The 23,590-nt window shown below is 38.4% G+C and overlaps 1 protein-coding gene across 3 annotated transcripts in view; it reads left to right on the forward strand.

Annotated features, from left to right (window-relative positions):
• MAPK10 (mitogen-activated protein kinase 10) overlaps window positions 1-23,590 on the forward strand; it is a 95,588-nt gene that overhangs the window by 63,485 nt on the left and 8,513 nt on the right. For all 3 annotated transcript variants that reach the window (XM_007420706.3, XM_007420707.3, XM_025166884.2), the window contains 2 exons: window positions 4,658-4,840; window positions 8,664-8,788. In XM_007420706.3, coding sequence (XP_007420768.1) covers window positions 4,658-4,840; window positions 8,664-8,788 — 308 coding nt within the window. The remainder of the gene's footprint in view (window positions 1-4,657; window positions 4,841-8,663; window positions 8,789-23,590) is intronic.

The following is a 23,590-nucleotide window of genomic DNA, read 5'->3' on the forward strand; positions in this document are numbered from 1 at the left end:
AGGGGGGTAAAGAACGTGATCTCGTCTCCAGAGCAACGTGCTGGAGATAAGAGGTGAAAGCTGACGCACCCCTAACATTCCAGGAGATAGTGAATTCCTGTTCCTGGGAACTAGCCGGCAGTCTGAGAAGATTTCTGTAAACAAGCACTAGCTAATAAACCTTGCTGATTGAACCTGCACGGTCTCCAGGAGTTCCTTGGGCTAGGCCTGACACCTGTATATGATAGAACTCTTCATACATAGAAATTCTATCTTATTCCCGTTTTTCAGTCCATACTCATCAAGCACCTGAGTTTGCTTTTAAAAGGAATGGTGATGATGGTGAGCCAGTTAAGATCTGCAACTGTGTTCATAAGGACATGTGAACTTCTGGAATTAAACAGTCCCCCTTTAATGCCACATCTTGCTAATCATTTAAGGCAGCCCAAAGTATTACTTTCTTCTCTCCACTTCTGGCTTCCCTGTCGCCCAAATTCTTTTCCAGAGATTATGTTTCTGGGACTAAAGTCCATTTGGAGAAAAAAGCTACCTATCAGGATAGAGTGGAAAAGGAGGGGGCAGAGACTAGGTCAGGTTGAAGAATTGTTCACCTACCCACTTGTCCCTGTTGCTGTTTAAAATGGACTTCTGGCCCTGTTTCCCGGATATGGAGAAAAACCCATAGAAAAAACTGTAGATATTGTCACATTATTTGTGATTTCTTTTAATCTGTTTCTTGAAATATATTGTGCATGATTGACCCTATTAAGGTCAAAAGCCTTTGAAGATTGCACAGAAAGAGCCCTATCTCAGCTATGATGCAAAAGTCTTAGGACAGAGCCATATTTCCCACTTATTGTAAGCAGCCAGAGTATTTGGTGTAGATTTTGTATGTGTGTGGGATAAGATAATGAATTGATGCAATAATCTGGGTTGTACTGCAGCCAACTTCTGAATTTCTTTGAAAAAAAATTAGAGGAGAGGACATTAGATTTTATAGTGGGTCTCTTAGTTACTTCCAATAGAAAGCTAAAGGAAGAACAAGATTTGACTAAACATGGAAGGCATTTGGGTGGAGATTGTGAATTACAGTAAACGTCCCCTCTACCTTTCTTCTATAACTTGGAAATACTAGCAGTTCCACCAATTGAGATTCTCTAGGTTGTAGCTCTTGGGCCTGCTCTGTTAGCCACTTCACCACACTAGTAACCACAAGTTGGAATTATCTTAAACTTCTGGATATGTGCTTTCCCCTCTTACTATGCAGGCTGTTACTGACCACAGGCCACAATGGACATTTATAAAGTTCAGTGATCCTCCTGTGTGGTACACATCATAGATATCTATGATAATAAAACGTGAATTTCTCAAAGAGAAAAATTGATTAGAATTGGTACTGTTGAATATCCAATATCTGAACTGGCTTCATGTGTCACTATGCTTTACAAACAACTCACTTGTACCCATTCTTTTATTAAAATAATCCATCCCTTGCTTAACCTTAGCAAATCTCATTATTGCAGTTCATATAGTGATAAAAATTGAGGATTGTTCTTTATTAATCTAAGAAGTTGCTATGCTTTCATTTCCGCCTGTTGTGCTCTCAATCCATGAACACTGCTCCATTGGCAGAAGCTGGCCTAGACAATTATAACAATATATTTGCATATATCCTTGAAGAAGATTGTTTTTTTTTTAAAAAAAGATAGCTCGTTTTTCCAGGCACAGATACACTTAGTGTTATGTCAGCTAAATTGCAATAGCTGTTTGTTGAAAGTTTACAAGCTTTATACCTTTATATTTCGAGATTAGTCACCGAACCATTATTACGATCTTGTTGTAGTCTGTGATAATTACTGGGGGTTTTCTAAATGAATGATTCTTATATCAGAAATAAATAGTATTTTGGAAGAGGATTCTTAATTAGAAATTGAAATAGGTAAGCCAAGTGCAATAGCACAATATATTTTCATCTAATATTATGGGAAAACTGCACTTGGAAAGGGCATAAGCTTACGCAGCAAGGAGGAGGAGAGCAGAGGAAGGGGACAATGGGAAGTTAGCTGTGGATCTTCTGCTTGATAGATTATCTATCAGTGACCACCTCTGGACTCAAATTCATCTCATCTTTTAGTTCGTCTATACCTTTAACAAGGATTCATCTGAATGATCCCAATTTTTCCCAATGATCCCAATTGTTCAAACCAAAACCTGACTAACGTTTTGTGAGCTGTACATTTCACTCACATCTAACATTCCTTGGGCTTTTTCTTTCCTCCTCTGTTCTTATCTCATATGCTCTGGAGGATTTCTGGCGTCTCTCACAAATAAATCATGTTTGCCTTTGTGGTATAATGTTACAGACAGTTGCAAGAAGTGTCATCCTTAAGCTTTCTCCCCCCCCCAACCCCACCATCCATCCACCCACCCACTGACATAAGTAGTCATAAACCATTAAGTGGAGGGATGATGAGCCTCACCCTAGAACATGTGAGCAACTGCACGGTCATGAACACTGATGTGTCATATTGGAAAATGGGCTCAGAATGTTGGCAGTTGCTCCATTCTAAGCCCCCCACCCTCCTCCTCCTCTTTCAGTTGCATGCTCAAGAGCAAGGCTATTATTAAGGGATCCAGAAAGAGATCCAGAAAGAGATCCAGAAGCCTTGATCTGCATGCTTTTCATATTTTATTATTTTTCAAATACAACTTTTTTTGTTTTAAATCAGAATGGGACAGATTACGGCAGACTAGTCTAATCTAGTGTCATCTATCTATCCCACAGTAGCCAATCATTTAGGAAGTCCATAAGCAGGATATGAGACAGCAGATGTTTCCCACAGTTCCCTAATGACTGGTATCTAGAAGCATTCTCTGATCCATCATAACTCTCAGTCACTGATAACCATATTATAATCGCCTTTTATGGCTGTCTAAGCTGGTATCCCAATTTCATAATTTCATTTGTTTGATTGCACTAGTTCTGCATATAGTACTTTGCAAGGAATAGATATGAAAGACCCCTGAAATGTAGACACAGGAAACTACAGAAAAATGGCATGAATAAGCAGGGAAAGAATGTGTAATTAAAATTTTAAACAATGTATACTTTGCAATAATGTATATGCACTGTGGGGATGAGTCAAAGGCTTCTTTGGAAAAATTAATTCTGATGATGAATTTATGGAAATGAGAGATATGGCCATAAGGATGTGTTCTAGCAGGAGGCAATTCTAGGAAAGCGATCAGCAAGGGATAATATGTGAAGCTGTTTCGGAGAGCAGGAGTAGATCACATCTGAATTTAGAATGCACACTGCTCCTGTATAATGGTTGTGGCTGTGGCATATAATGAATGGAATGTATATGTATGTGTGTATTTGAACAACTTGTGTTTGTATCCACTGGGACTGATTTTGTAGAAGCTTCTCTTCCATTATTCAGCATCATATTTCCTAAAAGAACACACACTGTTAAATAATATAAGGTATCTTGTGAAGTATGGTTAAAGTTATTTCTGCATCAAGGTCTTACAAAAGAGGTGATAATATTTTTACTCCTTTGGATTTTGTTCAGTACAAAAAAACAGTGCTAAGGAATACGCCAAACTTGATGTGCATTTTTTCCTGACCTACTGAAATAATGCAGACTCATTGTCTTTGATGGGTTTCCTTTGTTACCATGAAACAGAAGTATCTTGCTGGAATAACAGGACAGCTACATCGCCAACTACTGATAACAATTAATACTGACAATCATAAGGAAAACACACACACACACATTTAGGATACTGCTGCAAAAAGGTAGTCTGAATAGAGTTATACTCCACTGTTGTTCATCCATCTTGATCAAGTGCAGATATTTTAATCATGGGAGTCTTGTACTCACCTCCATCAGGCTGCAGATACTGGTATAAAAAGTACTTTAGATGTTTCAGCTATCTGGGCCATCCCAACACATATAAATAGATTATGAGGTAACAATCAGAAACTGATTGGTGTTGATGGTCCAGTCGCCACTCAAACCACAAAGGTAATGTATGAATCAGATTGCATTCCTATACAGGTAGTCCTCGCTTAGCAACCACAATTGGGACTGGCATCTGTGTCACAAGCAGTGCAGTCGCTAAGCAGAAAATCACATGAGTATGTCAGACTTATGATGTCACTTCCCATTCATTCAATAAGCTAATCACTGTGGTCATTAAGTGAGACATCACGTGACCACGACTTGCAATTTTACTTCCACGTTGTCTATTAACTCTACTTGTCAGAAGCCAGTTGTAAAGCGCACAAATGGCGATCCTGTGACCACGGGATGCTACAATGGTTATAAATGTGAGGACTGGTTGCAAAGCTGGTTTTTTTACACCGTTTTTTTACAACTTCAAATGGTCATTAAACAAGGCAGTCGGTGAGTGAGCACTACCTGTATCCAAATCAGCGGGAGTAACCTAAACTTCATTTCCCAGTCACTGATCTTAATTTTGGTATGGATGATATTGCTCTGATATTATATTACTCTGGAAAGGAAGCATGGACTACAGATTTTTCATAAATTGAATCCAGTTTGTTATCTTTAAACGCCAAAGATACCAAAATTGAAAAGCAGCTTGGAGTGGTTGAAAAGGTGGGGGCTGGGATTCTGCAGCAATTCTTTCCTTAACTATCTGTGCTCAGATATTGACCAGTGGAATAAGGTAATTGAACAGCTGGGAACCCCTTGCCCAGAATTCATGAAGAAACTCCAGCCCACAGTGCGGAACTATGTGGAAAACAGGCCTAAATACGCTGGCCTAACTTTCCCTAAACTTTTCCCAGACTCTCTTTTTCCAGCTGATTCAGAACACAACAAACTCAAAGGTAAGAACAACAGTGATGTGTGAAACATGCATGAACTAGTGCAATGAATGCATTAGAAATGTATTTATTACATTTATATTCAAGCCTTCTGCCATGACGGAGCCTATATGGGATCACCCAGACAGTCTCCCGTCCAGGCACTGACCAGACCTGGACTTATTAAGCTTTAGTAAGTGTACTGTCTGATGTCGGAGGAGGTCTGCTAAATATATCTTGAGGTTCTGCTGATTGTGACGTAGGGAGAGGATTACTGTAAAAATTTCATTCACTTTCTTTCCAGCATTACTCAAATGTGCCCCAAATGATCTAACTGGTGTTTTACATACCATGTTTGAAAATGCTAAGCTGTGATACTTGTTGCATCGGCCAGGTAGGATCAAAAAAGTCAAGATGGCAACTTTTCTTATATGCCTTGTGCCTGTTTAAAGGGAAGGTCTTTGTACAGTTGTGTCTGCCATCTTGACTTGACTTTTTGATACCCCGTGGACACTATGATGGCATCAGTCAACAGTTATGACATATTTTTTTCTTGTCTCCTCCCCTTCCTTTGTGAGAGGCAATGATTATGCATACACAAAACACATACACATACATATATGCTGCTGCTGCTGGCCATAATTTCTTTCTTATTTTTACATCCTTGTGTGGACAAAATTGTATGGACATCCTGGCTGCAGGCTTTGTAAACTCTGGCAATGTGTAGATAAATTTAAAGGAGTAGTGAGAGTGTCCTGCGGCACTGGGAAATATAATTGCCACACAAATGTATGTGTTCAACATGTACTATTTTGCCCCCATCCTCTCTTTCTGAAAATATTTCATCCAAAACTTACAACTCCTAGTATCTAAGAAAAGACAATTAGGACAATTAAACATGACTACCAGGGATGTGCAGATTGATCTAGACCTCTCCAAATGTGTTGGGACTGGAGAATTCTGGGAGTTGCAGTTCTAACACACCTGTTGGCACCAGTTGGAGAAGTGTGATGGACTCTCTTTCTGGTTTGTTTCATTTTGAACATCTGTCTTTTTACTGTGGAAGTTGTAGCTTAGGGCATTAACTGATTTTGAAATAAATATATGTTTAAATCTCTTCTACTCCATTTCTGTATTAAACTGCATTTAAAACTCATTTGATCTCATGAGAAACTCTTTCTGCCTGATGTTGCACATGGGGAAGAGATTAGTACTCCTTTTGTTTGAAACAAGAACACTTGATTTCAATTAAGATGTGAATCAGGGCCAGTTATAGACATAGTAAGGCCCTAAATTTTGGAAAGCTGTAGGTGCTCTATCTGATAAGCACTAAAAGAGAAATGTGTGTAACAACTGACTTTGGCAAACAATGTCTCTACGATGCATTATAAATTCATGGGTGACTCTGGGTGGCTCACAGTTAAAACAAAACCCACAAGGTTTTTCGTTTTGTAATTACATACAGAGGAGTGTAGTCAGCCTTCTCCCCCTCCATAGGTTTGAGACCAACAACCATCAGCACCAAGTCTAGTTTATTGAGATGATTTCTTGTGTAACCTAGAACATATTTTCCAGGATTCTAAATCCTTCAGACAACTACACAAGAAAAGTAGGCTCAGTTACCCTCAGTCTCATGCAGGGCAACAAAGACAGTTAAACAACATGATTGTCCTTGATCTCTCCCATGTGAGTCTAATTCCAGGAGAGAAATCAACTTCTTAATGAGGCCATGTTTGATCTTATTTTCCAGATGATAACATCTCTGCTTTTGTTCTATCATTGCAACAATTAGCTACATAGAAGGAACCATTTTAATATCCTGTTGGGCTTTTAATGTTATTTTGTCTTTTTTTAATACCACTTTTCTCTGAGTTCATACTACAAGCTCTTTTCTTAAACGATGAGCCACATTACTCAGATCTGTTCATTCTTTCTCAGCACATCTGAACTATTTTCAAATCTGAGCTTATGGAACCATCAGGGAAATTTGCAAAGAAATATAATAGCACTCCTGAGTGTGAGTACCAAGGGAGAAGTTTAGTTTACCAGATGACTTAAAGAAGATAATTCTCTATTAAATGCCTTATTGAAGAAGATGAATAGTACAGTATATGGTTAGGTTACTAACAATAACGCCTAATAATAAACTAGATTCGGTCTTGCAATTTCTCCAAAGTTGTCTTCTCTGGGAAAGAGGTTTTGGTTTTTCTTTTTTCTCTCAGGATTCTGAATTTCTGAATTCTGAATTTCTGAATTTCTTTGGGGTATTTTGGAAGGAATAGAGGTGCTGCGATCTGGTACACATTTTTTCATCTTTCTGAAGCCTCCTTGGCTGCTCGCACTTCCACTCTGAAAAGAACCCTTTGGGAGGAATTTCCTCTTAGTATCTTCCCTGGAGATTTAGTTAAACTATGGAAAGCCATGAAAGCTATTATCATTGGAGAGAAGATTTACAAGCAAAGTCTTCCACATCCTTACCCACTTGCAATTAAATAAGTACAAAAGCACCACATACCACTTATGTCACTGAATATCCCCACAATTGTATTCTTTGAAAGAAGTTCTATTTTTAAAAAAACTTGAGTGAGAAGTCATGGGAAAAATCCATAGAAAAGTGTTTCTTAATATCAATTTATATGAGGAGACCACCCAACATGAGTCTGAGAGACTTTTTATCTGCTACATGTGGGGAAATTCAGAGTTGCATAGATACATGCCTAATTTAGTCCACATCCCTTAAATAAGTAAGTACAGAGGAGTTTTCCAAAGTCTATATGATGTTGACTATAATTCATAGTAAACCTATTTAATAGTTTGTCCTATTAAATGCAACAGAGCTTATTTCTTGTTTTGAGAGTAAAACTGCAAAAAATTGAGATGGGAGCCAGTTATCACTTATGGTTACTAACTGATCATTTCTGTAAAGCACAGATGGTCTCACATAGCTACCCACCTGTCAGTTTTGGAGGAATGATTCAATGAATGAGATGCAAATATACAAAAGTGTGCATTGCTTGTCCACATCACCCATGAATATTAAACATACTCACCACTCTGTCTACTGAAATACACAACATAATAGCCTCTCCAGGAGACTTTTAACTTAGATGAATGTGTGAACCAGTCCCATAACATGATTGCATCAGAATAAGTGATGTTTAAACTGCAGGAATTTTACTCAGTGGTGAGCTGCTGCATAAATGTTTTCTACAGTATGATAAGGAAAATTTTGTTTAGCTTATAGTCAACAAAAATTCACCCATAATCAGTATGTGAACTGAAACTCAGACTTCCTGCAAAATTTGCATTTGTCCCAATATTGCAAAATAGTTCTTCAGTAGAAATGAATGATACACACACACCCATCTGTATATTTTAGTGAAAACAATATGCAAAGGAAAACTGCATTTAAAAATGTGTATGTTAGACAACACTGTATACAAATGCTTATTTTACAAGAAATTAGAAGAAATTTCAATGCAACTGTTGAAAAATAAAAATTCCAAACTGCTGTAGAAAAAAGAAATGAACTAAACAAAATGGAAAATGGAAAAAAATTACCTTTGTTCCTAGGGAAGATATTCTAAAATGTTAATTTTATAAACAGCTTCAACTTAAACATGCTAGTTCTAGCCTCCAAAAGATCTAACAGAACCATCTATCAATTTTCTTGTTTTTTAACAACAGTCTGTTATGCAAAACATTTTAGAGATACATACCGAAGCAATATAAAACTGTCAGGAACCTAAAGTCATGCGCTGACTTAATAAACTGAACTTGGCATTCTGAGTCATATCTCCATCCCTGTTTTCCTATACTGATGCATTTTCCGTTTTCGTTGCTCCAGCTAGCCAAGCTAGGGACCTTTTATCAAAGATGCTAGTGATTGACCCAGCCAAACGGATATCAGTGGATGAAGCCTTACAGCATCCGTACATCAATGTCTGGTATGACCCAGCAGAGGTGGAGGCGGTAAGTAGAGCACCAACCTTGAAATTAGAACTTTGAATGTACTAACATTCCTTGAACTCCCTTTTTATTTGTTTTCTTCTTATCACTGCAGTGTTTAGGAACAGCAGCTCTTTTCAGGAGAATAAATTGCTTTCTAAGCCAATTCTTAATCAGTGCCACATTTTATTTTATTTTATTTTATTTTAAAATATTGGTGTACTTCTTCCCATTATTTTTTAAAAAGTCTTAAAGGGGTTTACAGTACACTCTTTCTGTTCTAAATTGCTACTTTCAGCAGACCTTAGTACCAGCCTGCAATAGGTCTAGAAGTTGCACAAAAGCTGGCATGTCAAAAAGTAGGATCCTGTATGGCAGAGGTGGGGAACCATTTTCCTAGACTCTGAACCACTTTTTTTTTTTCTTGTCACCCTTAGATTTCACTTTTGTCACTTTAGATTTCCAAAACTGCCTCATTGCATAATTGCCAATTAATGGTAGCATTAATTTATGCCACTTTTCTGATGAGAAACAAGCAAACAAAAAAAATCATAAGACTCATAAAGACTTAGCATTTTTAAAAAAATGTAGAGCTGGGGGACCTTTTCCTACCAATATAAGAAAAATGCTAAAAATCCCCTCCTTTGAATGACCTAGCACGTAGATACCTTAAGGAACATCTCCTTCATGTGGAACCAGCCTGTCCAGGCTGCACATCCTGAGTTGATATGTTGAGAGTTTCCCCCAGGTGAGGTTTGGAGAGCAGGAAACACGTTTGTTAATAATAGTTTCATCCCTCTGGAGTTTCTTACCCCAGAAATTTATTCTGTCACTTAGGAAAGTGATGAAGACTGAGCTGGTTTGTAGGGTTTTAGCTCAGAGACTTGCTAATACTAGATGCTAGTGGAGCAGCAGATCGTTTCAATTTACTTTATATATTGGTTGTATTGTTCTTAATGGATATTATTGGGGGGAGATGGGCAGTTGAAAAATTTAATAAATAAATAAATAAATAAAAATACGTTTCGGCAAGCTGGAATTCTTGCTAGAGTATGGCAATCTATAAGAATAGTAAAATAAACAAAATAATAGCACCATTATCTTCTCACTGGATCCTTGGCTGTCAGAATAAGAATAAAAGCTTGGATTTGTCTGCTGAAAAGGTTACCTGTCCTGGTCAGTTGGCCTGACTCTACATAAGCTAATCAGGCATCTCTTGCATTTGCCTCTTCATTTCTGTGCACCTGGATGAGTCCACCAAGACTTTCATTTCATGGCTTGAATTATGATACAATCACAAGTTCCAGATTCTTACACAGCTCAACATTAATGCAAGACAGTCACAGTCACGCCTAGGTAATATCGCCAAGCCCTCTTCCCTGTCATAAGGGACTGTGTTTCATGGGGAACAAACAGAAGCAAGACTCCTCTCTTTGCCAATATGTGGCATGCAGCTGTGAAGTTTGCCAGGTTTCAAGTAGCCCCTGATAAGTATCAGTAGCCCTAAGGAAAACTACATGTCCCAGGAACACTCACTCTCTCTCTCTCTCTCTCTCTCTCTCTCTCTGTCTGTCTCTCATATTTTGGTAGTGTCCTCTCCCTTCAGCTTACTGCTGCCATGAGTCATCCTTCATCCTCAGATAGCTTCAGGTTGTTCCCACTTACTGGGATGAAACCATCCCAAAAAATGAGTGGCAAGAAAGGGATCAGGGGGCTGGTAGAAGGTGGGATAGAATGCTATGAGTAGACCCAAACAGATGCCCTCAATTTGCTGAGGAAATGCCAACCTTGGGGAAAAGGAAGGACTTAAATGAGGGAAGGGATAGTGTCTTAGTCTTTTTTCTACTCCCCCCCCCTTTTTTTTCTTCTTTTTCCACTTCTCATAAAAGACTCAGAGTGGCTTTAAAAAATGAAGACAATCCCTGCTCTTGGGCTTCCAATCTACAAGGCAAAATACAAATGGAAAAGGTGTTGAAAAACAGAAATATATGAAGAATCTCAAAAACAAAAATATTTACAAAGTGCTTACCCCGGCCAATGGGCATAAAAATGGTTCAAGCAGAGCAGGAGTCCAAGGTTACTATAGTCTCAGCTGAGCTGATGGAAGGACATGCCTAATGGACACGTTGACAGCTGATGGATGGAGGTGACTCAGGGAGGCAATTTTTCAGTATCACTGGTGATGATCCTGCTTCCCCCTCATTGCGGTCCAGAGAATTGGATGTCAGATCATTTGCCTGAATTATTCTAAGGATATGCCCATACAATGGCATGTCAATATGTTCAACTTATAATGTTGTAACGGAAGGTTAACTGAGTGTTTCTGTATCCTGGTGCTTACACCAAGATAGAAGATTCCTCATCCATAATTTATCCAGTAAGAAAGGGAATCAATCACAGTTATTCTTCTGTACTGAATACCATCTAAGCATCGTTAACCCTCTTTTTGCCCTCTGGGGCAAAAGGTCAGGTGTTAGTACACAGTTACAAGAGATGCAATGCATCACAGCAAGCTTCATAGGACCCCCTGCAGAGAATCTCATAATCCTTCCCAGTGTTAGTGTTGCACTGGAAGTGAATTCATTGGTGTTTATGAGATGCTTAACTGCCCTTGGTGATGAGAAGCTGTATGGAAAGATGGGTATAGCCTGCAAGTGTGTTTTGACAATGAGACCCAGGAATTGTGGAGCAGCTGACCACAGTTCTGACTTGTGTGCATGTGTGCGCATGCACACACACATGCATGAATGCATGTGGCTAATAATTATCAGATGCCTCCAATAATTTATTTTAGCATATTGTAATATGCCCATAGCATATAGTAATAGAGTAATTCTATTTCTTATATTTTAGGTTTTGCAACATTGTCTTGGTCCCAGTATCTTTTTTATAGTTTCTGAAGACCTTTCTAACTATTCCACAAATTTTGGAAGCCTAATAGCAAAAAATGAATAGAACAACAGCTCCTCAATTTTGAGGTGGGAAACCCAAGAACTTTGAAAATCTCTGAAAAATAATTTTAGGGAATTTTTCTTTTTGTTCCAGCAGATTGTTCCCCATGAGTGAATCCTTAAGGTCCTTTCCATTAGAATTGCTAAGAGATTGGAATTTTCTCCTTAACCTTTTATTTACCTGTATCTGAAGTTTAATCTTATTTTTGGGGAGGGGGGTGGAGGAGAAATCAGTCACAAGAGAGTTGACATTTAATAGAGTTGACCACCTACTCTTTCATCAAATAGATCATAATGTTGATGCATGATGCTCCAAGTTTGGATGCCTCTAAAAAAAGAGTCTGTCTTCTTTGGGGGCTTTGAACTTACCCTCATGCTCAAAGAATGTCCTTAGATAAACATTTTTAACTTAAACACAGAATAGTATAGTAGAAACGCTGCCTTTCAGAATTTGGAGCACGAGTCATTAAGGGTTTAAAGATAAACATCAGCATTTCATCTCAGTAAGTGGTACCACCTCAGCTGAATTTGCCTGTCCTGGTAGCTAAGCAGCATTGGTTCTGTTTATTACTTGGATGGGAGCTCTCAGGGAATAGCAAGACTGTAGATTAGACTAGAAGTTGGGGGGAAGACAATGGCAAACCATATCTATATTACTGCTAAGACAATTACACGGATGTGTTTGTAAAGTCACCAGGACTCACGCATTAGTTAATGGAGACTTTAACACTTTGAATTGGGCTTTGAATAATGAATAGACAAAGGAAAGTTGTTCTGTAAAAATTGGTGTAATGTGGCTCCACCTAGCTGAACCATTCAAAGCTCTAGCAGTCAAATTTGAACATATAATGGCTTTATTATGGCTTTTGGAGCATGTTCAAGGTCAGTCCCTTTGTAATTGAGTACTGGTGCTTCTTAACTCTATAAGCTATAAAGGTTTGAGGATTTCTTCCTTAGATGAGAAAAAAAGGCTTGAATGTTAGTTTGATTTACTGTAGCTGTTCAGGATCTTATAGCATTTTTTTTTTTTACTTTTTGTTTAAAATAGTATTTTAATGCATTCTTTTTGTCTATCAGTGATTATTAGAAACAAACAATTAGATCAAGTGATATTCTTCATGTAAATCTGTCATCTCAAACCCTCTGTTCCCTGATGCCTTTTCCCACAATGACTGTTTAGGATGGATCTACCATCCTTTAATAACTAGCAGGGATGTAAATAGGATGGGTCAGATAAAATAATTGTGATGGTAGGGGTGAGAGAGCCACATGACTGGAGAGCATTGTCTTCTCCTAGATCAGGAGGATCTATAACTGGGCTGCAAAAATCTGCATGCCCACTAAATAGCAGCAAAAATCTTCAGCCCTCTGCCCTCTTCTCTTTGCTGTCATCTAATATTTACCTGGCTTTGTGCAGCCCAGATATGGCACCTTTTGTCTACCAAAGACCACATTCCTTCACGTTTGAGGCTGGATGTCAATTGTAAGCAAGGTGGAAGCAAGCTGGGGTAGGGGCCAAGATCCAAAATAGGTTACCATATTTCTTCCCCCCACCCCAGTTTCTGATATTCCTTTCCCTCCCTCCTTTCCCCTCTCTCTTAACTACCCCCCACCTTACCCCCAAGTAGCAATTAGTCTGGAAAGGATCCAGTTTTGTCTGGTTGAAAATGCTGGTTGAAGTTCCTCCCTCCAAGCTAATAGAAATACTGGTATGACACTGGTGTCCTTTACAGCTTCCTTCCTATCTACCATCAAGCTACTCTGGGAGGGTGTCGATATGATGCAATTGCTTGTATAAATATAGCATGTGTGAACCCATGAATACAGATGACCTTTGTGCCAATACTCATTCCAAAGTGCTATAGTGATTGTGGAAGTTGCTGTAAACCTGGAATAGAGGCCATTGTGTAACAGCTGTGTAACTACAATGATGTCTGAACAAGTCTTATTTAATTTTCACTGTTTCTATTGGAGTCACTGAAACTTTGTGGTGAAGACCATTTCCTACAAAATATGATGTTATTTTTTTATTCACAGTTCTCTAATTTGCATCAGTGTTATGTTCATTAGGTCCTGGGGGACCAAGACCAAGTGGTATTATCTGTCAAGATCCAGCATTTTGGCCCCAAGTGTTAAAGCTTATAAGTAACAGTAACAAGAATGTTTATTTGGCCAGGGATCAGCAAAATTTAAAAATACGCTACACAAAAGTAAAATCAAATGGGTAAGATACTAGCATATATATATATATATATATATATATATATATATATATATATATATATATACACACACACACACATACATACATACATATGTATGTACATATACATACACACACACATACACAGATACAGTATTGTGCAAAAGTTTTAGGCAGGTGTGAAAAAATGCTGTAAAGTAAGAATGCTTTCAAAAATATATATTGTAATTGTTTATCAATTTACAAAATGCAAAGTGAGTGAACAGAAGAGAAATCTAAATCAAATCAACATTTGGTGTGACTAGCCTTTGGCTTCAAACCACCATCAATTCTTACACTTGCACACTTTGTACACTTGCACAAAGTCAGGGATCTTGTAGGATTAGAGTCAGGTGTATGATTAACCAATTATACCAAGCAGGTGCTAATGATCATCAATTTCATATGTAGGTTGAAACACAGTCATTAATTGAAACGGAAACAGCTGTGTAGGAGGCTAAAAACTGGGTGAGGAACAGCCAAACTCTGCTATTAAGGTGAGGTTGTGGAAGACAGTGTCATGTCACAGGTCATACACCATGGCAAGATTGAGCACAGTAACAAGACACAAAGTAGTTATACTACATCAGCAAGGTCTCTCCGAGGCAAAAATTGCAAAGCAACAGGGGTTTCAAGATGTGCTGTTCTTTGAAGAAGCACAAAGAAATGGGCAACGCTGAGGACTGTAGATGCAGTGGTCGGCCAAGGAAACTTAATACAGCAGATGAAAGACACATCATGCTTACTTCCCTTTGGAAGATGTCCAGCAGTGCCATCAGCACAGAACTGGTGGAAACCAGTGGGACCCAGGTACACCCATCTACTGTCCAGAGAAGTCTGGCCAGAAGTGGTCTTCATGGAAGAATTGTGGCCAAAAAGCCATACCTCCGATGTGGAAACAAGGCTAAGTGACTCAACTATGCATGCAAACATAGGAACTGGGGTGCAGAAAAATGGCAGCAAGTGCTCTGGACTGATGAATCAAAATTTGAAATATTTGGCTGTAGCAGGAGGCAGTTTGTTCACTGAAGGTCTAGAGAGTGGTACAATAAGTGTCTGCAGGCAACAGTGAAGCATGGTGGAGGTTCCTTGCAAGTTTGAGGCTGCATTTCTACAAATGGAGTTGGAGATTTGGTCAGGATCAATGGTGTCTCAGTGCTGAGAAATATGGGCAGATGTTTATCCATCATGCCATACCATCAGGGAGGCGTGTGATTGGCCCCAAATTTATTCTGCAGCAGGACAACAACCCCAAACATACAGCCAATGTCATTAAGAACTATCTTCAGCATAAAGAACAAGGAGTCCTGGAAGTGATGGTTTGGCCCCCACAGAGCCCTGATCTCAACATCATTGAGTCTGTCTGGGGTTACATGAAGAGACAGAAGGAATTGAGGCAGCCTACATCGACAGGAGATCTGTGGTTAGTTCTCCAAGATGTTTGGAACAACCTACCTGCTGAGTTCCTTCAAAAACTCTGCACAAGCATACCTAGAAGAATTGATGCCGTTTTGAAGGCAAAAGGTGGTCACACCAAATATTGATTTGTTTTGGATTTTTCTTCTGTTCGCTCACTTTGCATTTTGTAAATTGATAAACATAAACAATTACAATATATATTTTTGAAAGCATTCTTACTTTACAGCATTTTTCACACCTACCTAAAACTTTTGCACAGTACTGTATATATTTTATTTATTTATTTAAAATTTGGTCACCACCCATCTCACTAAGGAGCAACTCCAGGCAGTTCACAGTAAATATAATATAAAAAATGTAACATATTCTATTATAATGGTATGTTAATTAGCTTTACAAGTATAAATCTAAAATATTAAAATCTATGAAATAAAAATACATATCAACTAAAAAAAGATAACTAACACATAATGAACCTGAAATGATGAATAGAACAGAAGTGGTTATTCCTGTGACCAGTTATGCTTTATTTTCATTGTGGCAACACAGAATTTGGCTACTGCCCAAGTAATGAAGGATTTTGAATCTTCTAGAAGATTATTCACATAGAAATGGTCTGGCCTTCCTGGGAATTTACATATTAGGGGCAAAATGTAAGCAGACCTAATATCTCTGTAGAACTTGCAATGTAATAGTACGTGAGAAATGGATTTAATCTCCTTGTCACTACATGGGAAGATATGCACAGTTAATGGGGTTTTGGAGTATCTGCCTTTCCCCATTGAGGATGGCAAGATATTATGCCTGGTTTGAAAAGTGCTATCCTCAGCCTGGGGAAAGTTAGATTTTGTATGTATTTTGCTGGTTCTCAAGTGCCCTTGTTTATCTAATTTCTGCCATGTTGGGGCAAGTTATTAACTTTGGCCTGGATCTCCATATCTCTTATTCTTTGGGTGAGCAGTTGTATGGCTTGGTCATACCCTTCAGAAATTAGGAATGGTGTGGAAACTTCTGCTCCATGGCTTGTTACCAGGGAGAAGGAAAATTATCCATTAAAACTAGAGGGGTCAGGCTAACTGAAAAGAATTGGATTTTCAGCCAGTAATTTATCATCATCCTCCAGGTCCTTTCCTGGGTTGTGGGTATTCCTGTCTCAAACCTTAACTGAGTGTTTGCTGTTCCATTGGGTGCAGCGAGGATTAATCTCAAGAATTTTGTTTGCACTGATTCCAGTGCATCCTTCTTCACATAAATCCCCACTTTTGTACCGTAAAGGATTTGGGCCAACAATTTGGCCTCAAAAAGTTTTAATGCTTCAGGGATTAATTGTCCTCTGCTTGTGTAGAAGAAGTGCTTAATAGTACTTGAAGATCTAAGGGATAGCTACACTACATGATTCTGGTGTGCATTCCAGATGCCTTTAGAGTAGAAAACCACCCAAAGTATTTAAATGCAATAACCTGCTCTATTTTATGCCCTTCTACTGTCCAGGATTGTTGGGTGGTTCTCTTAGCAAAGATCAGAATTTTAGATTTCTTAAAATTAAGAACCAGTTGATTTTGTCTGCAGTATCAAAATATTGCTGCTGTATTGGGATTTATGAAATTATGGCAGCAACAGCAGCAGCAGCGTAGAAGAGTATTGAGATTTTGTGCCCTACTAATTTGGGAATGTAGAAATCCAGGTTATGAGGAAGGTCCACCATTGAATTGACATATAAGTTGAAAAGAGAGGGGGCAAGAATACATCCCTGTTGCATTCCTTTCCGAACACTTACTATTCCAGAGAGGGACCCTTGAGGATTACACCTCACCCTAAAGGTGGTGTTGGAGTATACTTTTGGTATCAGAAAAAGGAGGCAGCTATCAGTAGTTGTGCTTTTTAATATTTCCCAAAGGGCATTTCTGGAAATTGAGTCAAAGGCATGTTTAAAACCTAGAAGGCCATGAAGAGGGAGGATTTCTTTTTATAGGTGTATATTTGTGAAAGATGGTGGAGCACCAAAATATGGTCTGTTGTTGTGGTTATATGATGTTGCTCCATCATTATTTTTATTCCTTAGCATTCTTATGCTTGCTTTCTATGTCTTTTTAGTGCTTTCTTTCAAGGAAATATAAGCATTTATATTTATATCAAGCATTTTACAAGCATTGGTTCACCAGGATGTTAGAGGAAGTTTTATTTTATATGGATCTAAGGGGACTTGTGTTGCTCATTTTCTGTGATTATTGAAAGCATAGGAACATAGCTAAGAAAAATATAAATATAACAATTTTAATCATTATATCTCTTTTCAATCAGATCTCATTGTCATCATTCTTCATGACAATGTGCCCAGTGACAAACAAATATAATGGCACAGACCTACAATATTTCCCAACCTGAATCTCTTGCTTATCTCCAGTAGATGAGCTGAGCTAAATCCTCACGTATGCCCACAAATGAGCAATATTCTCTGATTTGGATTTTAACAAGTTTAATTCATATATCACAAACGTATTTGGGAACTTTGGTTTTCTTTTTTCTTTTTCCAAATTTTGTTATTCTGACTTCCAGTTTTTTTTAAAAAAGTATAGAAACATTCACATGTAGAGGAAATTGTATGCATAAATTAACTGACATTCCATTATAAAAGCATATATTAGGAAGACATTTGTACAAAAATGCATATAATTTTTATGTAGACATTGCAAATTGATACAGAAATGGGATGGAACTAACCTGTACAGTGGAACCTCAGGTTACGAACGCCTCTGTTAATGAACTTTTCGGGTTACGACCAGCTCCAGCTGCAAAAATTTACCTCAATTTGCGAACTCTGCTTCGGGATACGAGCAGGATACGCGGCCATTTTCCCTCCTGTGACACAGTCCGCGGCCATTTTTCCGCCCCTGACACGTGGTCCGTGGCCATTTTTCCGCCCCTGACACATGGTCCGCGGCCATTTTTCCGCCCCTGACATGTGGTCCGTGGCCATTTTCTGCCCCTGACACGTGGTCGTAGGGAGGGGGACTCTCCCTCCAAGCAATAGCTGCCTCCCTGTCCTCCACGCCAGAACGGATTAACGGTAATTACATTGAACCTTATGGGGAAATTTCCTTCGGGTTGCAACCAATTCGGGGTGCGACCAGAGTCACGGAACGAATTAAATTCATAACCTGAGGTTCCACTGTACTTGAAAAAAATGTGAACATTTTTGAAAACAAATTTATTTCTTCCTATTCCTTTGTCTTTTTTTTTTTTTTGGTCATGAAACTAAGATTGCCATGACACTGTTTAGAACTTTCTCAACTGTACTGTGTTAGAATAAGAACATGATGAAGCCAAACAATTTTGGGTGCATAAGTATAGATGAGGCATGGGGCATTTCTTTGTGCAGTTTCCTCTTCTTTTTGTAACTTACAAACAGAATTTCCACCGAGCTTTTTACTGTCTGTGGCTATGCCTTTCAAAGCTGGCCTTTTTTCCACTTGTTTTAAAATAAGCATTGTCAAAGTTGTGATGAAACAAATAAGCACCTTTGCCTTGATCATGAACAGTTTTAAATTGGGAGCCGCTTTTCACAATGGATGGCTTTTGAAGCAGGTACAGATGAATTATCCTTAACATCATAGAAGCCTAGGGTTGGAAGGATCATTTGACATTTGGATATTTCCTAGTCCAGTTCAGGAATCCTCAGACCATTCTGAACAGAGGGCTGTCCAGTCTCTTCTTGAAAACCTCCAGTGATGGAGTGCCCACAACTTCGGGAGGCAGGCTGTTCCATTGCTTAACGGTTCTCACAGTCATGAAATTCCTCCTTAGTTCAAGTTTGGATCTCTCCCTGTAAAGCTTCCACTTATTGGTTCTCATCTTACCCTTGAGGCCTCTGGAGAATAAAGCCAAACTGATTTCCTTGTGACATTCCTTCATGTATTGGAAGACATCTATCATGTACCCCCTTAACTTTACTCTCCTTCAGGCTCCTCAGTATCCTTTTTGTATTGTGGAGATCACAGTGCAAAATGTGATCTCCACAGTAACGTAGGCACAATATTCCAGGTATGGTGCAATCAGAACAGCGTAGAGTGGTACTATCACTTCCTGTGAACTTGATACTATATCTCTATTGATGCAGCTGAAAACTGCAATTACTGTTTTGGCAGCTGTGGCACATTGACTGTTTTGGCAGCTGCAGTAATTCATGGTCTACCCAGACACCCAGGTCCTTCTTGAAAGTACTACTGCTAAGCCAGGTACCTCCTATTTTGTACCTGTGCATGTGGTTTTTCCTGCCTCAGTACAGAATCTTACACTTTTCAACATTGAACATCTTCTTGGATGGGGTCCAATGTTCAGGTCTATCAAGATGCTTTAGAATCTTGATGCTGTCTTCTGGGGTGTTAGCAATCCTCCCCAGCTTTGTGTCATTCACAGATTCTATGAACATCCCTTTCTATTCCCCAATTTAAGTCATTTAGGAAGATGTTGAAGAGTACTTCACCCAGGACAGAACTTTGAGGTACTTCCCCCCTACCCCACATACCAGTGGACATAGACCCATTAAAGATCATGCATTGACTGTGGTTTTTTAGCCAGCTGTTAATCTGGTAGTGGGACCATCCATCCCACATTGTTCCCTTATTCCACCCTTCTTCCTATTGGCTGGATTAATAATTTTAGGAAGTAAAGCTTTGGCTGCATGGCATTACCTTTCTGGATCAAATATTCCAGTGACTATAGGCAAATCATTAATACATTAATTGGCCAAGCCTTGCTATTTTGATAGGCTGCAAGATTTTGTAATATGAGTGTTCAGTGATATCTGAGCTCAGCTAAATAGTCTATTTAAAAAGAAGTCTGGTCCTAAAATATCATTTTTTATTCATCAACAATAAAAATAAATCTCTTTCCTGTGCACAAGATATTTATAGTCCAGGAATTACCACAAAAGATTCATAAGACAAGCTTTTTGGCTTTTTGTTCACATCAAGATGTCAACTGAACTCTGTTGTACTCTTAAACAGAAATGTATCAGATTGCACTTTTCATTCATTTCCAAATTTTCAACACACTTTTCGGCTTTCTTCTGATCTTTCAGATCAGGTTGGAAATATGCAGAATAGACCCCATTTCACAGAAATACAATAGAAATTCAAATGCATTCAGGGAGCAGCAAGTTAAACAGAAGGAGAAAGATTTGATTGCAGTTATTTTGTGTCCGAATATCTGATCAGGACACAGAAATATCAGAATAAGCTCCATAAGTATTGGAGAGGGGGACCAGGAACTTTAAAAATATAAATCAGCATTAGAGGAAGACGCCTATGGTTTTGTGTCAAGAGCTTAACCTAGAAGCAATGACTCTGCATAGTTTCCTGGGATTTACAGGGCCAGCCATTTAAGTGAAGAGGTGGTAGGCTGGTTGGCATCCCATTTAAGAAGCAGAACCCTTAGCCAACTAAAATCTCTTGTTATAAGTCTATTAAAAGTTTACGATCTTTTCACAGCCTGTAGAAGAGCAGTAAAATTAAGATGTCTCTCTCAAATGGCAGGGAGAGTAACAAGGTTGGGAGAGAGAAGAGTGACAAGAGCTTTCTCCATTTGACAGGTTTAAAATGTGTAGACTCTGATGGCTTTTCTTTAAATGTCAGGTGATAACCTATTGCTAACTAGTGGGGAATATATGTTATTACTCACAATGACTGAAGAGTAGGTTGGAGTCTGGGTTTTGTCTTTAGAGAGTGATTTGTAAGAAAATACATGCCAACTCTAACCTGCCTTTGTGCCTGGTTATTTAAGAATAGACTGCCTTTTGACTTACCAATGATCTGTGTATACACTCAAACACACTCAAAATCCTTGGCCATTTTATAAAATAACTATTAAGCTTTTGAGATCTGGACGAGGTGAAGTTTTCCTATACTTGGTCTTATGGCACTCTCATGTTTTTATAATATTTTCAGGGTACTATCTGTCAGTATTGTGCAGATTGCATAATTCAGATTGCTTTGGGCAATTTAAATGATTGCTTTAATTTAAATTAGCAATTTATTTATTCATCTATTTATTTATTTGCATATAGATGAAATAAAAGTTGTACTTTTGGAAAATAATGGTATATATCAAAATTTGTATTAATGTAAACAAATGCCAACCTGACTTCTTAACTGCTCAGATTTGTTCTGACTTGGTTTTACAAAGACAAAAATGAGTTGCCTTCAGTGTAAGAAGATTTTAGGCGGCAATGTGATTTTTAAAAGATGCCAGAATAGACCCAAACTGGTGGGGCTCTTCCTAGTATGTAGGATGAAATTCCATTACATTGTCTAACACGTACACTATGTGTATCTGGCCAAATGTGGAGCAAGCAAAGCATTGAAACTTGCTATCTCCTTATTCTCTAATTTACTTGGTTTATGTGGAAGCACCCAGTGGGGGATGCACATTTTGGGAAAAATAAGCTATATGCATGACAAATATGTTCAAGCAACCCAGCCAAATAATGGTGAATACCTTGCAGGGTTTTAGAGTGTTAGGAATGTCTGCCCTTGGTTGTGAAATGGAAAGTATTGCTTATGGTCTTACCATTGGTCATGTCAAATTTCAGTAGCAGCTCTTTAAAAATGGGCTGGTTATTTTCATTTCAGTCTGTTTTCTGACAAAAATGTTCTCTGAGAAGTAATGAAGAAGATAGGAGCTGAAGGTCTGTGCATGGATATGACTCGGGGATTGTGATTTTAAATGCTTGTTTAACCATGAAATGCAGTGGGTGACTTTAGGCCAGCCATTGTCTCTTCAAATAATTCTGGTTACATGGTGATTGCTCTAGGACCTTTTTCAGTTTTTCTTTCCTTTTCTTTTTTTTTTGCTTTTTAAAAGTCACTAGCAGCCAAATTCTGACTTTCAAAGCACAGTGGCTAGGTTGTTACAATTTTGTTTTGACTGGTGATTGGGCTGAAACATTTTGGTATTTGAGAGAGGCCAGGATAGCGGAGAACTGGGCTAGCTGGTTTTCTCAGCAAAAATGATTGAATATAGATGGGGCCATTCTGTCCCATTTATGTATTTTATGGGCCAGAAAAGTATACTCTTTGTCTTGATCTGTAAAATTACATATTCCTTCTTGCATGCATCTGCATTTTATTCCTTAATCTTTTTTCTCTAATATCTAGTATTACCAGTGCTCCTAGAAATTTCTTCAGTAAAATTGTTCCTCCTCCTCTCCCTCCACCCCTCCCCCTCCTCCCTCTCCTCCCTCTCCTCCTCCTCCTGCTTTGTCTTTATACCCATTTTAGAGTTGGTCGAGTACATGGGCATCTGCAGAATGGGAGGCAAGGAGGGAGAAATCAGATTCTGTGGACATCTCTGGTTATTATTTAAATGACTCCATGTTACAGATCTTAGCAAAGTTCTCATGCAACTTTCACTGGATGCTGTTTTCATGTTGTTTTTGTCATACATTGCTTTCTGCCCACTGTGACAATATATTTTTGATGAATTGCTCCTTAACAGTTATGTACTGTATATAACCAAACCCTCTTCTCTAGAAGCATATTAGGTTCCTTGTTTCTTTCTTCTCATCTTTCCCTTCCCTTCTTGCAGAATAGTGCTATTTTAAATAAAAGAAACCAGTAAAATAATGAAGGAAAACCAGTAAAATCAACCTTCTCTTTAAGGGAAGAGAAACTAGCTATTTTTTTCACCATTCCATATCAGAGACTGCAAGATGGAAGCTATTAATTAAAGTTGTATGATATCCTCACAGATAAGGATTTATCCATACATAAACAGTACAGGTCGTCCCCAGTTTAAGAATGGGTTCCATTCCCAAGATCTGTCCTTCCGTCAAATTTGTATGTAAGCCAGAACATTATTATTGTATAATACTGTATAAGTAGTATTGTGTAATTAACTTGAACCATTGTGTGTTTAAGTTGAATTTTGTTACAGTAGGCTCCGTTCTTAACTATGGGTTATGTGTAAACTGGGGGTTCTTAACCCGGGGTCTATCTGCATAGAAAGATCTTGGTACTAGGCTGAATCATTGCTTGATAATGTAGCACAATATGAAGCAACATGTTTAATAATTGTTTTAATACTTCTTCCAAGTGAATATGGAAAAACAGTGACTCATCTAATGCAGTAACAACTGGAATCTCTCTTGGTAGCAGAGAGGAATGAGCTGCAGAGTAATAGGGCACAGAGACTGTCATTTAGATGTAGAGCTATTCT

Source organism: Python bivittatus, unplaced genomic scaffold, assembly GCF_059951505.1.
Source record: "Python bivittatus isolate LINGU-HERP-01145 unplaced genomic scaffold, Pbiv_v1 ctg000070_np1212, whole genome shotgun sequence".
In the NCBI taxonomy this organism is placed as follows: Eukaryota; Metazoa; Chordata; class Lepidosauria; order Squamata; family Pythonidae; genus Python; species Python bivittatus.